General features: G+C 40.3%; 1 protein-coding gene across 1 annotated transcript; it reads right to left on the bottom strand.

Moving 5' to 3' along the window:
• Positions 1-95: 95 nt before the first annotated feature.
• Positions 96-24,049, bottom strand: atr (ATR checkpoint kinase). Its single transcript, XM_086156231.1, has 48 exons — positions 23,925-24,049; positions 23,714-23,805; positions 22,750-22,902; positions 21,757-22,664; positions 21,311-21,453; positions 19,423-19,602; positions 19,162-19,325; positions 18,309-18,461; positions 17,351-17,549; positions 17,007-17,254; positions 16,646-16,854; positions 15,722-15,822; positions 15,189-15,360; positions 14,546-14,701; positions 14,234-14,428; positions 13,596-13,691; positions 13,388-13,477; positions 13,120-13,215; positions 12,845-12,975; positions 12,480-12,623; positions 11,833-11,926; positions 11,595-11,720; positions 11,232-11,438; positions 10,748-10,861; positions 10,512-10,627; positions 10,281-10,401; positions 9,713-9,850; positions 9,467-9,638; positions 8,730-8,896; positions 8,137-8,301; positions 7,861-7,952; positions 7,683-7,774; positions 7,311-7,488; positions 7,030-7,218; positions 6,761-6,920; positions 6,254-6,433; positions 5,963-6,105; positions 5,766-5,863; positions 5,141-5,370; positions 4,717-4,851; positions 3,716-3,916; positions 3,432-3,575; positions 2,760-2,910; positions 2,510-2,666; positions 2,245-2,398; positions 1,968-2,119; positions 1,314-1,419; positions 96-449 (listed from the first exon to the last, which is right to left on the bottom strand). Exons 1-48 carry the CDS (start codon positions 23,975-23,977, stop codon positions 276-278), a joined length of 7,839 nt encoding a protein of 2,612 aa, XP_086012357.1. The 5' UTR covers positions 23,978-24,049; the 3' UTR covers positions 96-275.
• Between the last annotated feature and the right edge of the window lie 563 nt (positions 24,050-24,612).

Below are 24,612 nucleotides of genomic sequence, written 5' to 3'. Positions count from 1 at the left end.
GGGATTAAACCAACCAGCTGACAGTCTGACTGGAATTACGAAGGGTAAAGAGATTAGAAGACACACTTTTAACCCACAAAATATAACTAGCAAAATACATCCCTTTATTATAGTAGCAACAGCAAACTATTTTCAATTATGAACATAACAGAAACGGTCATGAGTATGTGGAACATTTTTATGTTACAACAAACACCTTTTCCTTTCATGGAAAAATCACATTTTTCCTGGATTACTTATGAGTGCTATCCTGTGAGTGTGTGGTTAAGTGTGTTTTACAAATACGGGCCCCAGCCGAGGTACATCTGACAGAGCAGCTTGTCATCCGTTGCTTCCTGTATGAGATAGTGAACATGTCCTTCAATCGACAGGGGTAGACCCAGAACTTTATTCCTGCTCTTTATGACTCCCTGGAGACGCTGCTCGATGTCACACACGTGGGTTTTAGCCTGACAGGGGGTCAAAGAGGAGGCAATGGTGAAAATGCAAGGTCTATAGAGCATACATATGCACGAGTCAAATACAAACAATATGAAAGGTACAGATCATTTTGTAAATGCACGGCTGGCAGTTTAAGGCACTCATTTTAATACTTATAACAAAGAATGCTCGTCTTTTTTTTTTACACCTTTTGTTCGTCTTATTGGATGCCTGGAGGTCCCCACTGTCACTCGAAAATGAAACTAGCCCTACACTTTGAATTGGCGGTTATTGCCTTAGTCACATTCAGGTGCTGTTCATAAGTCATTATATGGGATGGCTTAGTGACGGTCACCCCTGTCTAAGGTTTTCAAATGATGCCTTATCAGACAAGTAATGCAATCTGAAGCCGTACAGCATCATCTGTTTATAGGCACTGTTTGTAGCATCATGCATTAAATGCAAGCGTGAGAAGAAAACCATTACATGTTTTGAAATGTACACAAAAAGGATGGGGAAGTAAATCAACCAATAGCAATTTCAGTTGTGCCGAAGGGTATGTAGAGGTGAAGACTTCTAAGCACAAATTGTCTCTGCTTTTTAATTATACTGTTTTACGGTGATGTACAAATGATATCCATTTTATAGTGACACTATAAGACTGCCTCGGACCACACACAGCAAAACACTGTTTTTCAAAAACTGAAATGAATCTGCTGTAAATTATCTGAGCACGCACTGCTCCTCCAGAACAAAGTTCCAGCTTGAAGAGAAGCAGACATGTCTTGTGACCCTCCATGGTCAGCGCAGTAAATTCAATTATCTCTGAAAGAAGCGATCCACTGCAACAGCAATGCCATTGTGTTTCAAGCTGCTAAATTTGGGCCACAAACCTTTTCGTTGACTGTCTCTCCGGTTTCGTTAGCCTGAGCTTTACACAGTCCTTTGCCTTGTTTACTCCACTCCACCAATGGATCATGAAGGAAGGTCTTCAGGACACTGGAAGGGCGAAAACAGAAAAAAATTACATTTCAAAATGCTAAATGAGGCGGGAACAGAGAACACAGTGATTAATATTTCATAAGTTAACGCATTTTTTAGCAGTCAATTATGTTTCATTGTGGTTACCAACATGTAATGAGAGGACGACATTTATCAATTACAAGATATTATTGTTATAAACTTATTAAGAATCAGAAATATACAGACATGGGTTGTTTGTGAAAAACATATAAATTGAAATTTTTAGCTTTGCATTAGGAAGCAGTTTTTTAAAATTGTTTGCTGTCTTTTATTTAAAGTGACATGTAACAGCATTAACAGTGTTTATTATGATTTATAATCACAATATGGATCATAAGCACATTAAAACTGATCAGACCTAATTTTCTATCTCCCCCCCCTAATTGCATCATACAGCGACAATATAATCACAGTCTTGTTTGCTAAATTGATGCTGACCTACTTTGTGCATAGTTTCATTCCTTTGATAATGGAGCAAGCTGTTGTAGGATGATTTGCTCATCACAAAGTATTTATATTGGTACCTCATCAGTGGCTCTCGCTGATCTCTCATCAGCCTGAGTGTGACCTCACAGGCCTGCCTGAAGAGACCCTCGGTGCCCATCGGTCCCATGGCATGGACCATGTTTTGGGTCAAACGGAAAGGAACCACCTCAGGCACGTCAAATGTCTCCCCCTGGTGGGAAGAGATGGAGGGGAGTACCAGAGAATTGACAGAAACAAGTTTATAAAACAAGATGAGTGAGAGATATTGTTAGTTATTTTGATTTTGTACAATCAGTAACCAAGACAACGTCAAACCTTGTTGAAGAGGCAGTTGAAATCAACATGAACACATTCCCCCGTGAACGAGTCGAAGAGGATGTTTTCACCATGGCGATCCCCCAGACCCAGGATGTAACCCACCATGGACATCACGGCAGTGGAGCGGCAGTATGCAGAGCGGCTGCTGTACCTGTGTACATGGGGCCAAGATGTTTGTTATTTTTTTTCCCGTGAAAAGAACAAACTGCGTCTTGGAAATATGATGACGAACAAACACTTTAAGGTCATAGGAAACAGGTACCAAGATGTGGGGTCAGGAAACGTTCGGAGGAACCACTCGTGGAAGACAGGAATGTGTCGAGCGCACAGCACCTCCTTGTGTATTCGTAGCTTTTCCTCAAAGGGAGCAGTCTTAGGAAGTATCAGTTTCCTCAGTTCTTTTCCTGACAAGTAGACACCTGGAAAAGTAGGCCAAAAATTCCATTGCATATTTTCAATCCATTTAATTTGCAAAACCTTATTCATTTTTGTCTTTTCCTGTATATGTTTACCCCTTTCCTTGTAGAGTTTGGTGAGAATGTGCCGAAGCCCAGCAGTGTTGTTGACCCATTCAATGATGCCACATTCCTCATTGAGAGGAATGACGGCGTATGTACGGATATGCAGCTCTCTGCGCCTTGACTCAGCATCTTTACGTAGGCACTACACACACACACACACACACACATTATATACTTGAGCCAGATTCATATCACTTGGAAATTTTTGTCGATGTCGGTCTTTTTCATAAATAATACAATCTATAAGATAAATAGGTTCCTTTTAAAGCTTCTATCAGTCTGAAAGTTTAGAAAAGAGTTGAATTTATGTTTTAATGTATTACTGATGTTATCTTATTGCTATTAATTGTTTCTTCTCATTATATCATTCTACCTTTGCCTCATTTTGCTTATTATAACCACGATTTGTTTTTCTTTTCTTATTAGAGGGCAGTTTCTGACAGCGCATGAAAGGTAGTATATGTATAGTATATTAATAAGAGTAATGGATTACGAGTGACCTCTCACTATATTATGACTTTCTGTATATTTGAGGTGTGACTTGATAGAGCTTAGAAAGAAATTACAAGTTGTATAGCAAGAAGTTTACATAACAGATTAACTATTTTTGATAAAATGACAGTGAGAATTAATTTTTTTCACTGAAAACAGAGACATAGACACCTTGTTGATGAGGCAGTTGAACTCCATGAGCCTGCAGTCTTTCCTCATATCATCTTTGGGTTTACACATCATAGTGTAGCTCCGCCCATCTGACCCCTTTAGACTTATCTTCTTTGGCTTTTGTAATGAGACCAAGATCTCCACCTGCATCAACACATGAATGTTTTTAGCAGGGTTTATAATGTTCACATGAATTTAAATTGCTATATATTTTCAGAATCATTATGATTTAAAGTTTTTCAGCAGGCAAGCAAATGGGTAGAAATGATCCAATGATTTCTTACGGTGTCTTCGAAACCATTCAGATAGGCCCAGTGTCCAGGAAAGGCATCATGCTTTGTGTTTGCCCCACCAGTAGAGGGCAGCGTAGGGATGAGAACCAACTGCAGTGGAATCAGAATCTGACTGAAGGTTGGTTCCTCCACCAGACGTTTTAATTGCTTGAAGTGGATGCTCATGCTGAGGGTGATGCTATTACCATCCACCTGGATGAACCATTCAAAAACATTGATTTTTTTTTTCCATCAAATGCATCTTTACGGAAATCAAACACCACCATTTCATTTCACTTAAAGCAATCAATAACATTGATTAGGACTAATCTGCCAACAGAGTTTTACAATATTTTATAGTGAGCTTATGACTTGTGTGAACGGTGTAATTTCTATAGTTCACCTGTCCGATGAGATTGATTGCAAGCTGACATTTGTCGAATGGATAGTAGCTTGTAATAAAGTAAGATTAATAAAGTTTCTAATGTGTAATTTTAAAAAAGCACTGAATGATTTTTTTCAGACATTCAGATTCACAAGTACTGTACATGCGCCATTCCACAAGTGATATACTTTTTATACTACATTTATTGTTCCCAGAGATAAATCAGAACATTTTTAAAAAGTGTTTTCACTTTTTTTTCATTTCATTTCAGTTATTTTTTTTACAAAATTTGTTGTAATTATTTCTTCAATTGCTGCAATTTTCACATCACCTCTTTCGGCTTTTAAGAAGTTTGCTCGCCAATCGTTGAGTGGTGTTTATGTGAATTTGTGAAGCCTAAAAAATCCAATTATTAACTACTGAGCCGCAGTAATACATTTTAACAACCTCTTGGCAAAAACTAGAATCATTAAATTTAATGTAGTTACAATACTAGTAATTAAATCTTCCGTGTAAATTTAGAAAATAACCAAAAGCAGTAAGGATTTATGCATGTTTGGAAAAAAATACTGATTAAAATCAGGGTAAAATCTTCAGTGATTAGAAACTGATGCCACTGTATGCTCACCGGTTTGTTGCAGAGCTCCAGCAGTTTGTCTGTTAGCCTGTTGGCATCGCTGATGAATTTCTCCAGGGATGGCTTGAGGCTGATGGCCTTCTTCAGGATCTGATTACAGCGGTTCATACGTGTGGGGTAGGATGACTGATCACACACACACACACACACAAAAAAATGTGCAAAAAATACAAAATTTCAGTTGTTTGAAAAACTGTACAAGTCATAATTACATAATGAATTGTTAGCACATATAAAGGTAACATGTCTGTGTACATGAAAGACAATATCTCGTGAGGAAAGCCCTTGTTCTCAATTCTTATGGAACACACACACACACACACACACACACACACACACACACACACACACACACACACACACACACACACACACACACACACACACACACACACACACACACACACACACACACCTTAGAAACAGCGGTCATTAACCACATAGCCTGCTGGGGATATGCCAGGAATACTTTGGCCACAATGGTCATGAGGACAGTGAAGACCTCATCGCTGGAGTGACACACTCTGGAGATGAGCTGCGAGAAGGCAGTCAGGAACTGGTACGGCGCCAGGTTGGCACAGTGCTCGCTCACTACCGTGTTGATTTTACCCAGTTCCTGCCGCATCTGTTTGTCTGCTCGCCCAGCTGTAAGGAAATTTGAAACAGATGGTGTTAACTGCAGTGTGTTCTCGTCTATGGTCGCCAGTGGCTAATTTTTCCTGATTTCCTTTCATCCGGAGCAGTTTTAAATGATATGTTCTGTCTTAAAAACAACCCTCAGCCTGCAGTCTCTTGTCAGCGTACCAAATGGCAGTAATTATTTTTGTCCTCCCGCCACCATGCTCTGCAGAACTGATAACCTAATTCACAAGTAAACATTTGTTTAATATAGATTTTCATGCTGTAGTTGCCAGGGCTTTTTTTCCTAGTGTCACATTGAATACAAGGATGGCGAATTAAACTACTAGGATTGGTGCAGAAAAACATGAGGTGAAAATGGCTTATAGGACATGTATGTTAATGACCATATTAGATCCCACCTTTCTCACACTCACACACTTTGGCTCCGAAGTCAAGCCAAAGTGACAACATGCGTGGCATGGCCTGGTAGATGTACTGGTTTCCAAACTGCAAGGCTCTGTGAGTGTGGACACAGCCCCATGCATATGTTTCAAACAGGAAGTTTAAAAGTTGTGAATGTGCTGTAACAGTGTTTAAACAGCAACTGCACGCTTACTTTCCAAAGTATGTAACAATATAACGAATCAGGTTCCCCTGTTTTTCCAGCTTGTTGTCAGTCACCATCGGCATCACTTTGTCATAATACTTGGCAAGATAGAAGTTTCCATCCTCCCACTCTGGAAGAAGGGTTGTCACATCCTAGAAGTAACATTGTTATAAAAACAGTGAGACAAAACACATTCAGCTCCAAAAAAATTGCTAGCTGCATCCAATGATTAATTCACTTAAATGTTGATATATCAATGACTTAATAGTTTAGCCAAACATATTTCATTCACTTCCCTACCTTGTATGCCTTCATAATAGCATTAGATTCAAAATTGGCCGTCTCCTCCATGAAGCGTCCCACCAGCAGCATGGCCTTGCCTTTTGTCTGCAGACTGCGAGGGTCAGTCAGGGGCTCATCGTCAGGAAAACACTGGGCCACGCCTTTCTGCAGGACGATCAGGGACTGATGTACATCACCCTGACGACAAACCGACACAGGAGTTTATTCACATTTTGAGAGTGAGGATTGTGTTCATCACTAATAAACTAATCACATCACATGATGCTTGTATACCATCAGTGTATACAAGCTATCGTTTTTAAAACATTCAACATCTATCTTGACTATCCTTTGTCTGATAATTTGTTTCCTAATGTTAAGGTGTTTTTAATGTAGTTTTTGCCAATAGCTTTATTGTCATTATATTAAGACATATTCAACGCGGGCAAAAAAAACCACACTCCACAAATCTGAAAGAATCTCTTCCTATCCCGGATGAAACGGATGCATCAATCGAATGGACACCTTGGACCAAAGCCACTTGGCCTTCTCGGTGACCAGCTCTGCCAGGTGCGTGTTTTCCGTGTTCAGAAGTGCGTTGAAAGCTGTCTGGTGGTGTCCAGCCTTCCTGGCTACTCTTGCACTCTGTAGCCAGCACTCACCCAGCAGCTCCTTGTTCATCGGCCTGCGGAAGAAACACAGCCGTGTTGATTTTGTTTTTGGTTGCAGCCCCTACTTTGGTACCAGCTTTACCACTTCTATCTTATAATGTCTTGTTCTGTGGGAACGCTCACTGTGCTCTCAGGCTGAGAAGGGCTCGACGGAGGGCTAGAATCGGCTCCTTGGCCCGAAAAGACTTCTGGGTCATCTCAAGGCGGTCTGACCAGTGTGAGGGTAGCTGGCTGAGACTGGGGCTGAGACTGCTTCCCTCCCGCTTCTGCAGCTCTTTAAAAGTGTGTTCCAACTCGCTGAGCATGTGGAGCCTGAATCAGCAATGTTTTTTGGAATATGTTAAGTGACAGTATGTTCTCGGAAGATGACTACAAAAATAACACATATAAAAGGGCTGACAGACCTTATGATGTACTCATAGCCTCTCTGATAGGTTCCACACTCATAGCTGGCAGCAGACAAGGGGACCACCTGTTCCTTTCTGACCAGCTTCAGCTTCTCAAAGAAACTCTGAGTATCCTTTTTTTTAGTTGCTAGCAGCAATTGACCCAGTCGGACACCCCAGGTATTGGACTGACGATCTGGAGACAAAAAAAAGGATTGTGCAGTTTAACTTAATAATCTTTTAAGCCCGATACTTTGCAAAATCCGTCCGAATCCATTTTATCCCCCCTGTCATCAGCGTGATATGATTAAATAGTTATTGAATGAAATCTTGCAGGAAGAGAGTAAGTGATATGCTTTATTGAAGCATCATCATCACCTATTTAATTACCTGAACTTAAATAATCTTCCAGCAGGTCCCATTTCCCAAGCTTCCAGGCCGCCTCTACTCTGTAGGTGTTCAGCTCGGACTTCCAGTGGTGCCTAAATGTGTGAGTGTGTACATACATTTATGGACTGAACTTAGGTAACTTAAACTACGATAATAATTCATTTTAAGCCTGACTTACTTGCTGGCCAGAACTCCGTTAACTTGCGTGATAACGGTGGATAGCTGGCCCAGGCCGAGCATAGAGGTCATGACCCCATGGTAATGGGCAATCTAGACAGAAAGAGAAGTAATTAAATCAGTCATTGAAAACTCACAGATAAAGTTTGACAGATGATATGGTATTAACATATATTGGTTGAAATAGAACACAAAAGATGAGCATTGTGGGTGATGCAAACACTGAGGTGTGCGCTGGTGTGTGTGTGGGTGCGCACGCGCGTGCGTGTGTGTTTACCTGGTCTGATTCCAGCTGTATGGCCCTGTCATAGCAAGCCGTTGCATCTCTGAGCAGACCAATGCTTTCATGCTCTAATATCTGTTCCCGTAGCGACGGCTCTTCCCTCCGGAGGGCGTTGACCCCCCTCACACCGTCAGGCTCATCAATCGCAGCGTACAGTGTCTGCAGCAGAAGACCAAGAAACCAACATCAGCTGACGAGATTAAAATAACACAAAGATCAATAACAATTTCGCTTTAGCAACAATTTTGCCTCCTTTCAATACTAAACCTGGGGCCACAAAACATTTTTAATCTGTGATTGATAAGTGAGGACATACACTGTACCCTGCAGATGGGACATTTTAATTCCCAAGTAGATTCTTGACATTGGGCTTGGCATGTTTACACTATGCTCATTTCTCAATGCAATATAAAGTGGTGATCTCTATGGCAACAACACTTTTATGGCCACATGTGGGAAAATACTTCCTTTTGTACATTGGTCACTGGAGAGAAAATTATTAATTTTTGTTGCTCTTTGTTTTTATCCTTTTGCAATCTTTTGTGTAACATCGAGACCCACGTCAGCTTGTTGTGTTGTCGTTTTACCTGCAGAAAGGTGAGGTGGTCCTGGATATTTTCTTTGTTTTCCAAGATGTAAGCCTCGAAGTGCATGAGGGCACGAGTGTAGGCTTTGGATCGCAGTGAGGCCTTGGCCATGACGTTCTGTGGGATACCCTTAAGGAAGGCCTCCACACACTCGTAATCCCTACTTTCTGTTGAAAATATTGTTTTTTACTCAAAGCTAATAATAGAAACCAAGCTTGATTATTTCTGGAAAATAAGTTTGTGAGATCATTGTTTATCTATCTGTTAAGAATTGGTCACAGAATGGATTAAAATTCCAAGCATTCAGCAGTGAACACCGAATTACTACATTAGTTTTAAATCTAGGGTTACATTACACTGTTGTAAACAAAGTATTTGTAAAATGGACTTTTATTGTAGTTATACACTTGTAGAATACACTTCTAGGTAGTACAACTATGAGTTATGATGATGACATGACACAACTACTCGTGATTACAACAGATGAACAAGCGCAACTACACAATCATTTTGAAAACAAGAATAGTGGTAGTAGTAAATAGTAATAATAATTCATGAGAAAAAAAATACTGTAGTCGTAAGCGGCAGGGATTTTATATTTGCATAGAACATAATAATATATACATTATTTCATAAGAGCACAGTGTTACATAATAGCACTAATTCCAACATTACAAAATGAGCACCGGTTATTGCTGTAATAATTGTATTATTCCATTTGTCAGTGTATCACTTACCAGTGTGTTTGGTTTTGGCACTAAGGATGTGGCGGCTCCATTGTGTTAGATGAGACAACATGCTGAACACGGTTTGAGTGCTAAGCTGTGACAGGCTGGAGGCCGTGTCCTGCATACACCCCACTCCTTGTCCGTCTCCCTCCATCAGCACAGCCAGAACCTCCTCTGTCACCTGGAGGAGGTTGTGTGACTTCCCAATTCTCTTTTAACATTCTGTGCAGGTGACGGCATCTGTGTGTTTCTTACCTCCTGCTGCTCTGCAGAGGTGCAGCCCAGCAGCATGTAGAGGAGAATGTGAGGCAGCAGGAAGATAGTGACCTTGTAGTCATGCTTGATGATGAAACTGCAGCAGGTGAACACCTTGCTGGCTAACTTATGTCTCACCTGAGAAACATATGAAATCGGTTTCTTAATACCATGGCTAAAAGTACAATCATTTTTAATATGCAATAAAAGGAGTATTTTTTCTGATTACCAAAGCTGTTTGGGAAAAAAAAACATCAATCGATATATGATATTTTTGAAATCTTAACCCCATCGTCAGAGACGAGACAGTCTGAGATTAGAGACTCTAACATACTGGAAAAATGTTATTCACAACAGATGAAACAGTATGTCATCATGATTTTTAATTTAAATATTTGTCCACATTTAAAACATTACTTTCTCCCAAGTGACATATTGTCTCTCTTTTATCTGCCATTATAAACTCATGGAGCACAATGTCAACAATGGATGAGCAAAAAGGGAAACAAATGGAGGCCATTCATCACAACTGCTCAGCAGTTGCTAGTCTGAGCAAAGGTCGGCTCACCTTGCTGATGAGGTATCCAGCCCATGTGGCTGACCAGTCAGAGAACCTGCTGCCTTGGTTACTTAGATACACAGGCTTCTTCAGTTTAGACCAGTTCACCTCCTTCTGACTGCTCTTGTACCTGCGGATTAACATGGAGGTGATAGAGAAGAATGTTGGTGAAAAAAAAATGGTGAGAGGCGCTGGGGTTGGGGTATGATAAATGAAATACTAAAGGCATAAAGGGAATACCGGCTGTTGAGGTGAGGTTCCAGTATTTCTTGGATCTGCTCTGGGAATCTTCTCCACAAACGTCGTCCTGGTGAATCAGTTCGCCCCTCTCGACACTCAAAAATGGAGAGCAACTCCTACATTTCATGTGAACGTATGTGGTGAAGATAAACATTGAAACACACAAGGGCAAGAATGACTTTTAGCTGCCGGATTAATCCAACGCACATCTGCTCAAGGGTGGCTCGTTTGTTTACCTGAATAGCGTAAGCAGCCGAGTCCTGTGCCCTCACATTGTCTGCATAAGCCAGGAAGGTCCTGGTCAGTTCAGTCAGCAGCTCATAGGCAAAGTTAGGATCCTCAACTCCACTCTGTCCAAAAAAAAACAACATGCATGATATTTGACTCTTTACTGAAGGCATCATAACGAAAGTTCCTGATAAGGGATAGTTTTGGCTAGTTTTAGCCTCTGTGCTCATACCTAACTCGTCCTGCCGTGTTTTAAACCAAACTATGTTTACCTAGACCAAGGTAGGGATATTTGCACAAACAAGACAATGTAACTAAAGCACAAAGTACTAAAATCAGAAAAGCATTAAAAGCACGAAAAATAATAATGACAAAATATAGTTGAATTCCAAAAATTCTGATGTGAAAAATTTGGATTTTATATCAGAGAAAATTGTGAGTGGCTAAAAAATGGCGTTAATTGAAAATGATCATATAAAACCAATCATTTACCACAAAAGTGTTGGGGTTGCCATTAGTGTGTGTATTTGACAGGTCCAGACGTCCAGGGTCCACAGCCCCCAGCTCCCCGAGACACTCCCCACAAAGGAGCCTGGCCTCGGGGGATGAATCCTGACAGCCCTTCAGCAGCACCGACACCAAGCTGGAGATGACCGGCTCCACCGCCTCGCTTGCACAAACCTGCTGCAGCAGCAAGTCCTGCAGTACAGAACACAATAATATGTAAACACATACATGATGCAATGCAGAACATTATGATGAAGTTCTGGAGTGCTACTTTGACCTGCAGCCTGTGATTGGCACATTGGCAAATGTGCTTTTGTGTTGTTAGTGCTGCAGTGTCATATGGTGTACCTGGTTATTGTGCATCATGTCTTTGAGGCTGGTCAGTGCATGGATCCTGACATCAACATTCTCATGTTGCACAGCTCTCATAGACAGCTGAAGGGTGGATGCCAGGTCATTGCTGCTGGCTGTTAACTGATGGAAAAATAAATAATAAATAACAATATTGTGAAATTTACTATTCACAGCCACCTCAGGCGATTTTTCTGTTACTTTTTTGCTTTGACTTTAAGTCAACATGACAGACCTTCTTGTAGTTCTGCAAAATGGTGTGGATGTCTTTCAGCTCAGGATGCTCCGGCAGGAAGTAAATCTCATGAAGGTAGTCATTGACTTCTTCCCTGTGAGAAAAACATTCACGTTACAAAGCTGAGCTTCAGGGTCATTCAAGGCAGAAAATAAATAAATTCAGTATTACACGTTTTTTATTTTTTCCACTGCAGGTTCTGTTTGCTGATCTACAGTATCTCTTCAACCGCGAGTCGGTTTCTGTAAACACCAGGAATCAACACCAAGTACAATTAATAGCAAACTGGTGTTAGTCGCCGCGCAGCTTTGTGTGAGAAAAAGATTAGCTCAGTTTAAATTTGGTGTCTCAATCAATTATTACAGCATGGATATGAAGAATATAAAAACACTAATTCAAAAGTATTTCAATACGCGCTGTATAAATGTATATTTGTTTTGAAAGAAATACATGTATTTGTTTAAAACTTCCCAAATTCAAAGTACATGTAAGCATACTACAAAAATTAAAATGAATAATTGCCCGGAAAAATGGTTTCGAAAAGCCCGTAATTTTGAAATGTCCAAAGAAATTGGGACTGAATTTTGCAAACTGTCGTGTGCGGTCCGAGGTTCGAAGAACATCACCTGGAAGGCCGAGAACTTTACCTGTTGTCCAGTATCAGAAAGCGAATGACGGCTGCGGTTTCCTTGGGCTGCAGAGGAATCAGTGGGAGCAGCGCCACAATCACATGACTCAGCAGAGGGCCCAGGTGAGAAGGCTCCACGCTCCGGACAAAACACTCCCATGCTCTGACCAATCAGAATGGATGCATTATGACACAGGGTGATGTCACATAGAAATGTCAATGTAATTGCCAATTTAAGACATTCTGAGTTCGAGCGAGCAAAACTATTGTTACACATTATAACATATTGAAATTGTATTGAACCTTTTGTTTATTTTTGACGAAAAAATCCGAACATTTTTGACAGTCTATCAGGATAGGTATTGTGCGGTGCATGGTACTGACTGGCAACATAGCAGCGGAAAGTCTTCTCTATATCGAAGGCCGGTTCGCAACGTTGTCATCATCTTCACTCTGACGGAGCTGATGTGTTTGGAGCCCATCAGTTTCATAAGAGCCACAACACTGGTCAAGACCTGCACACAATGGGAAATCATACTTGCAAATCATCCACTCGGGCACAAAAACAGTTGTAAGAGGATCAGCGCCTCTACAACACCATGCGCTCTTGTCATTTTCAAGGCGAGATTCGGTTTCAGCTTCTCAAATGCAGCGCTTACCAACTTTTTGCGGTCCTTCTCTCCTGCGCTGGAACTGAGCAGCTGCATGTTGAAGAAAGCGAGGATCCCCAGCAGTTTCGGCTGCAGGTAATCTGCCTGCCAAACAGTTGACAAAATCAAGACACATCATGCCAATACTAAGCTATATGCTAGAACACTGGAATTTTTGCAAGGTTATATTTTGTCAGAAGTTAACTATATTTATATCAGACACCATTATCCCAAGATCAAATCCTACTAATGGTACGAAAAGTAACTAGATATGTACCATTCTTTCCGAGGTGGTGATGTCCCTGGGACCCTGGTATGGATCATCATTCGACACAAAGGAGGCCAGGATTGCGAGACCATTGAATACCTGCAAAGGAATACACAAAACCACTGTTAAGTAACATGGGTGAACCCATTATGGATGAAGGGATTACCGGCTGAGGAAATCAGTGGATGAAGGTGTAAAAGTGGACGATGTCTTGGACCTGCTGGTAGTGCTCGCCCAGGCGTAGCAGCAGCTCGTTGTGAAGACCCTGGAAATCTTGACGAAGCAGGGAGCCCAGTTCTATCTCTGTCTCACTCTGGGACAGGGTACAAAGTAGAGATAGATTAGAAGTATTCACTGATCTGGTGATGTTAACATTAACTACAATCAAACTGGAATGATAAACCATTTTGAGCTGATAACAATGGGGCTCAATTCATGGAACCACACAGTTCACCCTGGGCTACAGTGTATACGGTTTTGTTTCTTTGGAGCCGCCTGACCTCCAAAGTAGGGACAGGAAAAACTCATAATCATCATCAATACCATAAGAAAAACAGCCCCTGCTAGTTTTGCAAAATGTACACTTTGTTAAAATCATAATGACTGTCATGTATTCAAGCACCAAAACCCAAACTACGGAAAAAAGATGATCTTTATTTTCAATTAGTAACAACAACATTAAGAAATATTTGTACTTTTTATTTTGTTTCATAATCGTAGTGCTTTTTAAGTCTGTTTGGGGATGCTTGTATTTTACGCCTGAAAGATGCGGCATTTTTACATCAACACATTACAAAATTTATTAAGCCCTGAAATCTCTCAAAAACAGGACAGGTTCATGCATGGTGTTAATACCTGTAGATAATGAAAGGCTCTCTCCAGCTCCTCTTTGGTGCAGGAGCAGACTAGATGGCTGAAGATGTACTTGAAGTTGTTGATCAGGATCTCTCTCCTGTTTGCTTTCAGCTCATTGGCCAGAGTCCGAATGAGAGCGGAGCCTGTCGAGCTTGCCTTGGCCGCCAGGTAAGGCAGGAGTACCCGGAGTGTCCGCTAGATATACAAGTATGGATTAAAAGACCCAACCCTCCTATCTTGCACTCCGAAAATCATTTTTTGCCCTAAAATGATAGACATTTTTGCACTTAATTGTTGCATGTATGTACATACGGAGAGGAAGTGGTGGAGGTCTGGATAGTCAAAAGCGTGCGCGATCTGAGCCAAGATATCCAGGGCCAGCTCTCTCTGATTGGCCGATTCATGGCCGTGATCCGCCGTGCTCCGGAGGGCTGATACATGACGGGAATGCAGTGACTCAACAAGGAACTAAACAGGTATTAAAAAAAAAAAAGAAAGAAAAGGACTTCATTAAAACTGATTGGTGTATTTACACGCTGTCACAGTGAACATGCACAAACAATCACGTAGAAACAGTGTTATCACGATTAGACTCATGCAGAATAACCAGTGACGTGGCAGAGAGAAACTCAGCAGCCCAAACTGCAATTACTGCATTTTTATCAGCTTTAGTTATTACTCACAGCAGGACAATCAAATACAGATAAAAATATTTCCAACTCACATACAAAATGCAAGCTTTGCAGTTAATTTACACTGTGTGCTTAACCTCAACAGACACTCCCTCACCATTTTATTCGATTCACATATTTCAAAAAGCAGCTGCATTTAACATATTTTGCTATTTGTTGGACCATGCATTAAGCAATGAATGCAGATGCACACTTTCTCTGGCTTTACAAGGCTCAATGAACCCCACGAATAACCGTCAACTTCTTTCAGCATGAATTCCTACCTGACAAATTGGGTTTTTGTACTGTTTGAAGAGGGTCTGCAGTTTAAGCCCTTTTGCTGCGGCCAGGGCTCTGATCTGCGTGTAGGCCGTCACGGACACCGAGGAAGACTTGGACAGGAGACAGTGGAGCAATCGGAGGAGGGCAAATGATACAAAACTACCCTGGGAAGCTCTGGAAAAATACAAATGGATATAGAATGAACAAATTACTAAGTCCTTTTCAGTTTTGTCACTTACTTTTATAATATTTCTATATGTTTGCAAAAACCTGCCCTCCCTTTTTCAAACCCCATTCACTTAGTTGATATCTAAATAAAGGGGGAAATATAATTCACACATTATTCAAGACATTCAAAAATATGATTGGAAGAACTTTCCTATTTATTTGCAAATAAATGTTAGATATTCAAGTGCACATAACCTAAAAAAAAAAAAAAAAAGTCCACGCAGCTGCTGGTAAGCCAAATAAATCAAACCATTTTTACATTTGATGGACACTTTAGAATGCACGTGTGCAACGTGGGATTCCGTACCTGCCAATCTCTCCAGTGGTGAGAATGAGTGTGTTACGCAGTTCATCATCTCTGCTGAGTTTGGCATTGCTGAATGCCTCTTTCAGACGGGCAACCAGAAGCTGTGGTGGTAAGAAGAAAAAAATTTCATAGCACTAATCCAATTGATACATTTGTTCAGTAATGATTATATTAGTGAATTATTATCTCAATTCTATTGAAATATGTACTGAGTAAATGTTACTTGTTTAATATCAAGTATTATAACCCTTCAAGAAGTTCTAAAAGAACAGGGGACGGGAGCCTGCGGCATGTTGCTCATTCTCCCCTCCGAAAATAAATCATATAATTTAAATTGTATTTTATTTTATTGCGCAACACCATCCGTGAATGTAATTCGTTGAGCTATCACAACCCTAACATGTACACGCTGTGCACTGGGGTTCAGGAGAAAAAAAAAAAAAAAAAATCACATTAAGAAGGTAAAATAAATATTTGAATTGGCTATTGAATTTGCAAATACATATTTTGCAGCGTTCAGTGAAATAGTCCTTTTTTTATTTGTGGTGACCGAGTGTCCGAGTACATGCAATAACAGGATGACTGCACATAGAAACATTGGGTTTGTTGCAGGAGGATCGTTTAAGTTAATTTAAGTTCATCCTTTTATTTCATAATTACGAGGAGGACTCAAATAGACACTGAGTACTATATTAAAGCCTAACCTTCAACCCAACCCAACGTCTTTTTTCCCCTTTTTTCAAAATGTTTTTGTTGCATGCAGAAACAGAGTTTTATTTTCTAGTTTTCGTTTTTATACATAGCATGGTGGGGGGGTACATGTAATGTTATCTTCATTTTAGATGTCGGAAAGTGTTTCTGGCTCCCGCTGTGAGAAACGGTTGAGCATTGAAGGTTGCCTACTCCTGTAATCAAATTACTCACCTCACTCAGAGAAACTTCTCCCCTTGCGGACTCTGCGGACCTTGCGGACTCTGTTAACAAGAAACGCACTGATTGGCTGAAACGCATCCGGACAGCCGGATCCTTGTCCTCCATGAGGCCAATGATGGGACAGAGAACAGCCCTGGAGTCGCTGTCTTCACCCGTCAGATTGGCATGCTGGCAGAGGTGAGGCAGGGCATCCAGGAAAGCTGACGGAATACAATGAATAGGGTTCAAATATGAATGAAATCATACTGTGGTTGAAAATGATCCAGCGGCGCTGACTTGATCTCTGTAGAACACAAGCATGTTCTTTTATCACATCTTAAAATGTTACCACAAAAGAAAACATCACCGGTACCTAGTTTAATACTACTTGGAGCTTGTTGTTGAAGGAGAGGAAGGAAGGGTTTGACGGTAGATGCTCGGAGGGATGGGGATGCATTCCCACGATGATCCGTGACGAGAACGATTTGCAGGCAGAGGATCTCGGCGTGGTCCGCGCCAGAGGTGCTGAGCTGTGACATCTCCGTGCGAATGCAGCTCAACTGACCCACAGTCCTGGCAAGCTCCCTCCTCACTTGCTCCGAGCTGTCGTCCAACCTGGGACTGACGAATTCCATCGATATCATATACAGTTCCACATTACGAGAGGTGAAAATTTTAGTGTCGGTGTGGGGATTGTGGACGTATATGCAAACGTACAGCAGAGTTGTGTTGATGAGGTCAAGGTGAGTGTTTCCCAAGTGGTGAAGAAGAAGAGGGAAGGCCCTGACGGCTGCTGCTCGGACAGCTTCATCCGGACTCTGGAACACCTTGGAGAACACGCATGCGCGCCACTTCCCACAAACACTGCCAGGTATGAGGGCCAGCAGGGACACACTGTCGGCTCGGACATCGGATGCTGAACAGACAGGAGTTTGACATCAGTCCTGTATTTTACAATTTTTATCCAAAATAACAAGAGCATGTATGATTTGAATTATATTGCATTTAAAGCAAGAAATTCAATAGACTTATTTCAACCTTTAAAAAAAAAGTTAAATGGGAAACAAACAAAATGTGAAGAGCTGGATTTGGACATAAATTACTGAACTCAAATTGAATTTGAATACTGAAATCAAACCATTGATCTTTGATGGTAAAAATTATGTCACAATAAATGTAAACAAAAACTTAATCTAAATCACACCGTTGGATTTGAATGGCTTCAATTCAAGCAAAACACATTTGAATTTATTAATTCAGTTTCAGTGCCACTTGTGCTCGACCTCATGCAGGTTGGCTTTGAATAATGTACTGATAATAAACTTTCACAGAATTTAAATTCCAAAAGCGATTCCTGTTTAACCTCAACTGTCAGCCTGTCCGTCACCATGGCAAACATAGTTAATGTTCAATTTGATTAACGAAACAGAAAAGCTGGGATGAATAAAATGAATTATTTAGTAACACTTGTTAAAATTCAGTTTCAATTTAATAAAAGCCACTTCATTATGGGATTTTTCATTATTATTATTACTTATGTCATTTTCTTCTGAGAAATATTTCCACCTATTAGTAGCGACTCTCATTTTTCAAAGTTTTCATCTTTGTGGTAAAACGCTATTAAATAGAAACATAGAAGATTAATACTGCGTTGTAGTGTGACGGGAATACTGACAGAAACAGAAGCCGAGTCTCTCGGCCAATGCCGGCACCCAGGGAGGGAATCCTGAGACGTCGTAGGCGGAGAGAGACTTGATCTCACACACCCAGGGAAGAGACAGCAGAGCACACACTTGCCGCTGGAGCCCGTCTTCAATCTGTCTGCCCGCTGAAAATAAATTCCACAGTGGTGAAGAAAACACACTATCAAACACATCATTTGCAAGCAAGTACAGTGTATGTCATTTTATTTATATGCTAAGGCAACCCTTTATATTTTTTCCTTCTCTGAGAAAAAGAGATAAGCTGGGGGTACAACTCCATTTAAACCTGATACAGTTTCTTTAGGACAACAACTGACTCTGAAATATCCACAAAGCCCCCCTGTGTGGGTGAAAGTGGAAAACGAAACGCTTTGTGAGTCCAGAATAATAACAGCGTCCAGTTAAGATGACAAAAAGTGTTGTGAAATGAGATTCACTGTGGGCGCCAGTTATTTACAAACTCAGCCCGAACCTCCTTACTCTGGGATATCCGATATTCTAACAGACAAATCAAAATTTAGGTCAAAGTAATAACATTGTGAGATCGGTGACGACCAAGATTGCAGCTTTGAATTAGACTATAAACCTCTGAAAATACCCCATCTCTGGATGCAATTGAATTCAAAAAAGATAAAACCCTTCAGCATTACATCTTATCGCCCTTCAATCACTATTTGAGCCAAAAGCCTGTCATTACTGACTCAAAAACAGTGAGAAGAAACTGTTTCAGCAAATAGGAAGAATTCACTATGGCCAACCTATGAAACCCATCACAGCTGCATGTGTGTCTGGAAAAAGAGATAAAGGTAAGAGTTTAATCCCTACTGGTCAGGTAGACGGTACAGTCAAGAATCCGAATCACAGACTTGACAGCAGACTGATAGTACTTCTGGTCACAGATGGGTTTGGAGCTTCCTTCCAACACTATCTGACAGCTCTTCAATATCCTGCCCAGATTCTCAAGGGACACCCAGAGGAGGGGGGATGGACTGAGAAAAAGCAAAAAAAGGAAAATATAAACTGAAGGAAATGGTGAAAGTAGTTAGTGTGCTCTCGTTGTCTGACTTGAGTGTGAGAAAAGAATACCTGGTGGGCGAAGAGCAGCGGGCCGCCAGGTGCAGGATGAGCGCCAGACCATCCAGAGCGCAGAGAGTTTGTGTCGTCTCGGCTTCATCAGAATTAGCGGAGTTTATTAATGTCAGTAACTCCTCCAGCTGAGTGTTCGCCGCAGACCAAACCAGGCTGCGAATACACATGTCCACCTCACTGGGAACATAGAGAAAACCAGATACAAGATACACATCTATATGTGTGCGTGTGTGTGTGTGTGTGTATGTATATATATATATATATATATATATACATATATATGTGTGTATATACACATGTGTTTTCACATGTATATACACATCTACAGTGCTGTCTCAGAAAATTTGAATATTGTGATGAAGTTCTTTATCTTCTGTAATGGAATTACAAAAACAAAAATGTCATACATTCTGGATTCATTAGAACTGAAATATTGCAAGCCTTTTATTATTTCAATATTGCTGATTATGGCTTACATCTTAAGAAAACTCAAAAATCCTATCTCAAAATATTAGAATATCATGAAAAAGTAATTTTTTTTTTAAAAATTGCATTACAGCAGATAAAGAACTTTATCGCAATATTCAAATTTTCTGAGACAGTCCTGTATTTCTACACATATACATAGACATATACATACATATATATATACATACATATAAATACATACATACATACACACATATACATACATATATACATATAAATACATACATACGTATATATGTATATATATATATGAGTATGTATACACACACACACACACACACACACACACACACACACACACACACACACACACACACACACACACACACACACACACACCAAGGAATCCTCCGCAGCAAGCAACAGAGCTGGCCAAGGTCAGAGTTTCTTATGTCGCAGACACAGAGGGATCTTTTTGATTTTTATGGTGATTTTGAAGACACTTTCTTCCACTAATGCACTACATTTTAACCAAAGAATAATCTGCTATTTTCTTGCTTTCAACAAACATAATATTGCTACCCAAGTAGATTCATCTAGCCCGCCGAATTTTAGAATCACCTGCCTTAGCTCAAACAGAATGAAAAACAACCGCATTAGTTTTACACTTTGAGAATTATATTAAAAAAAAAAAAAACAACAGCAATGTCTCCTGTTCGGAGTTATGGCCCATTTGATTAAAACAATCTACAAACCTTTTTGATCATGACTTGATTTGCTAAATGGTAAAAATGACACACATCCTAAAATGTACAAGTATACAGAAAGGGTCTTGTCAAGATTGAAAACTGAGCAAGATCTATTAATCATTCATTCATTCATACATTTATTATCAATACTGCTTATTTTGCCCTCAGGGTCCCGGTTGGAGGTTGGAGTGTATCCCAGCTGTTATTGGGCAAAAGGCTGCGTTCACCCTGGACCAGCCAACAGGAGATCACAGGGCCACATATGCAGACATACAACCATTCACTCTCTCATTTATATGTCTGGACAAATTAGGGTCTCTAGTTGACCTGCTACATGTTTTTGGACTGAGGGCAGAAAGCAGGGCCCGGAGGAAACTCACACAGATACAGGGAGACATTCAAACTCCACACAGAGAGGCCTTGTGTCAGAATCGGACCAGGGACTTTCTTGCGGTGAGGCAGGTTTCAAACTTAAAAGTTTTTTGATTTTTTTACATTTCATTTATTAATATTATATTAGGGTTTCCTCCCAGTCTTCTTATAATAAATAAGAAGTAAATAAATATCACTTGAAAAGCCAATCAGTGAGTCAAATCCTGTCAATGGATTTTCGATCCTCAATTATTTTTTCACCGCTAGCGCTAAATGTTCATAAACTTTGAATAGAATAGAATAGAATAGAATAGAATAGAATAGAATAAACTTACGTCAAAGGTGATTTTGTTGTCTTGTTGACTGAATTAGTGACGGATTTACAGGATTTTTTGGCAGCTGATTCACCATTTTCCAACTCCTGCATCACTGCAGCAGCCTCAGCTTTCAACGCAACTCTGAGAAAACCCTCAACACACTGAAAAACACGAAGGCACCAAGAAAATTGTCAAAAAAATTACCATTTGCAGACCAGTACAATGAGGCATCTCATAATTCAATGTGTAGTTAAGTGCTTGTGAGAGACTACCCCAAACACTCTCATTGAATTCATAATCTGATAATTATTATTAATAATTATATTCATTCTTACTACTTTTTCAGGTTGTTTTCGTGATTTTTCAGGTAATTATTTGCAAAAAAGATTTGATAGACAACGTCAAAGCTGCCTAGAACACATGGAAAGAAAAATGTGAAAAGGAAGTATGTGATAGATGTGTACCTTGGCTTGAGTTTCCGTTCCGATGGTGCCTGCTAGCCTCTTGCAGACCTCGGTTACTCGCTGCCCCCATAACAATGAAGTGCTCTTGTGATTCGGGGCAACAGACAGTAAAAAGTCAAAGAGAATATACAATGATTTGGTAACTTCATCCCCCAACGTGACACCCGCCTCTCCGAGAGAACACACGGACTCAAACAACTGTAAGAGATAAATCGGCTCAAAGTATGTGTGAGCATCACCAGCTGAGTTGAACAAACACCGGGTCAGATTCAGCAGCTCTCCTCCGTAAGTCTTTTGTTCATTTAAATCTGAGTTTGCCGTGAAGGTGTGAGTGTCAAGTAAGTTAAGGTAGGCCATGAAGAACTCGTGTCCCTGCCTCTTAGGAAACCTCCCGAGCTCAACCAGTTGCCTCAGCAACACCATGGAGATCTTCCTCAGCCTGATGTTGCCATTAGCCAGGATGGAGCAAGCCGTCTCCCAGGCAACACTGAGGTCTTGATGAGAGACAACACCTCTCAGTACATCAGTTATGACACCCAACGTCAGGGCAGCCAGTGATTCTAAGGCATGAGGGGAAGACAGTTCCAGAGGAGCAGGGGTGAGGTAGGACGATGCACATACAGCAGTGATGCTGAAGCACTCCAGCGTTACAGGCCACTGACTCTGTTCGTTAAGCCCCAAAACATGTCCTTGACCTGCCAGCGCGACGACGTGGACGTAGAGGATTCTGCTGAGGTCCCGCACCAAAACGATGAGTTCCTGTGAGAGGAGTTTGAAGATGAACGGCGCTCGAGCTCGCAGCATGTGCAGCAAAGAGCACAGCACAGCAGAAACACGGCTGTGAATGATCTCACAGTCTGGAGCTGCTGCCACACGCAGCAAATGCACCGCCACCCACTTGCTGAAATCTAAATCAAGAGAAAAATTAGTGCCATATAATGCATCATGAATTGTTAAACATCTTAATATTGCATCATTTTTAGGAGGTCCTACCGAAGCAGCTATTTGTAGCATCTGGATATTCAGTTGGTGGGCAAGCAGGATTGGCAAACATGAGGGACGATGATTTTATGATATGCTGCACAAAGTCCAGTAGCATCACACAGGCTGGCTCTGAGCTGGTCTTCTTATTCAACCCAAGAGCAACTGGAGAAACAATGAAAATAACACAATAGCATTCCATGTATTTCCTCTTATGCTTGTGACCTGGACGCTAATGCAGTTTTTATTCTTCCCCCAGTCCGTCAAATTTATTTAATATCTTCAGGTTTTCAATGCAGATCAGTGAACATTCACTGGATGACTTTATCTAATTTAGAGGTATTAATAAATATTTTTAGAATTTTCTTTTAGTAAGCGCTGCATTTAAACAAGTATATTGTAATATTGGTATTGTTGAATTCCATTGGCTATGACTATGTTTCCACTCCAAATCTTTTTTTGAATTTGTATTTTATGCTACACTACGTTTTTCTGACAGTTTCTTACTTTTTGAATGGTTATTATTAAAAATAAATCAAGAAAAGGATATATATATATATACGAAAAAAGTTACTTTAATTGTCACTATTGAATTTATTTAAGCTCAGATTTTTTTTGTCCATGTATTTCGTCCACCTTTGTAACGTACGTGTCACAATAAATAAGCATAACTGTCTCTCTATATCTTCTCTGTAATAATCACACAGGCAAATGCAACTGCATGGGTTTGATTTTGTTATTAATTCCACTCCCTTCCGCCACAGGGAATCTTAAAATCTTAAAACCTTCAAAAAAAAACAAACAAAAAAAAACTCACCCACCTACTGTAAATTGTAATACATTAAGACTCTTATTTTTTTACCGTTTATACAATTTTTCTACTTTTATTTATTATTGTTCTATTTTTCTTGTAAATCTGGCACAGTAATTTCCTTCGGGATAGATACAGTTGTTCTTATATGGTGTTGTAACTCACCGACATCCACATTGGTCAGTATGCGGTCGATGAACTGACAGAGGATCTGTCGGGGTTTCTGCACCACCTGGTCGTATTCTCCCGCGCTGGCACTGCAAAATAAACGAAGCAGTAACACAATTTAATATGAAGAAAAAGCACAATATCAACATGTCACTTAGCCTCCTGGGTCTGACAACATAGCTTTAGCTAACTTTAGCCAGTTGGTCACCTTGCAAGCTCCTGAAGAGCCGGTATCATCGCAGACATCTCTAGCCCTTCCATTATTTGCAATTCACTGCTGTTTTGGACTGGAAAGTATTTTCTTTAAATCATACTAATAGTGGACTGTTACTCATTTGGTTGTAAGCAGCAGTGTGCTGCCACTGTCAAAAGTTTCGCTCCATAATGACGTATTTATATTGGTACGGAAGCCGCCGAGGGTCAAAAACCTACAAACGCGAAAAATAAAATTTCACTTTGTGTAAATGTATCATTCCTGAATTTATTACAATATAGTTTTATTACTACTTAAATAGCCAATGAGTCATTACTATTGACATTTGTTTATCTATGATGCAGGGGCATACTCCGCTTTTTAATGGATATTATTGAATAATGGTGAAAGGACCAACGTTTTTGACATATCACAGTATGTTGTAAAACCCAAATGAGTGATGCTTTGTTTTCTTATCTTACTTTCTTTATGCAGTCATTTTTGTTGCAGATGTTGCAGTATATTTTATTGTAATTGTAGCCAAAGAATTAAAGCAATAAATGTTGTGAAACAACGTCACTATTCCCCTATCAATTTTCAACCCAGTAACCCGATAAACTTGACTTTTATGAGAGACGTTGCCTGGAAAGCAACATGAAAGATAATAATTATGTGCTGGATCAACAAAAAGTGGCAAAATAGG

This window comes from Fistularia commersonii, chromosome 1, assembly GCF_037954325.1.
Source record: "Fistularia commersonii isolate RoL2024-O1a breed Wild chromosome 1, RoL_Fcom_v1.0, whole genome shotgun sequence".
In the NCBI taxonomy this organism is placed as follows: Eukaryota; Metazoa; Chordata; class Actinopteri; order Syngnathiformes; family Fistulariidae; genus Fistularia; species Fistularia commersonii.
The sequence above is the reverse complement of the archived record's forward strand: the minus strand, read 5'-3'. Positions and strand labels throughout refer to the sequence as shown.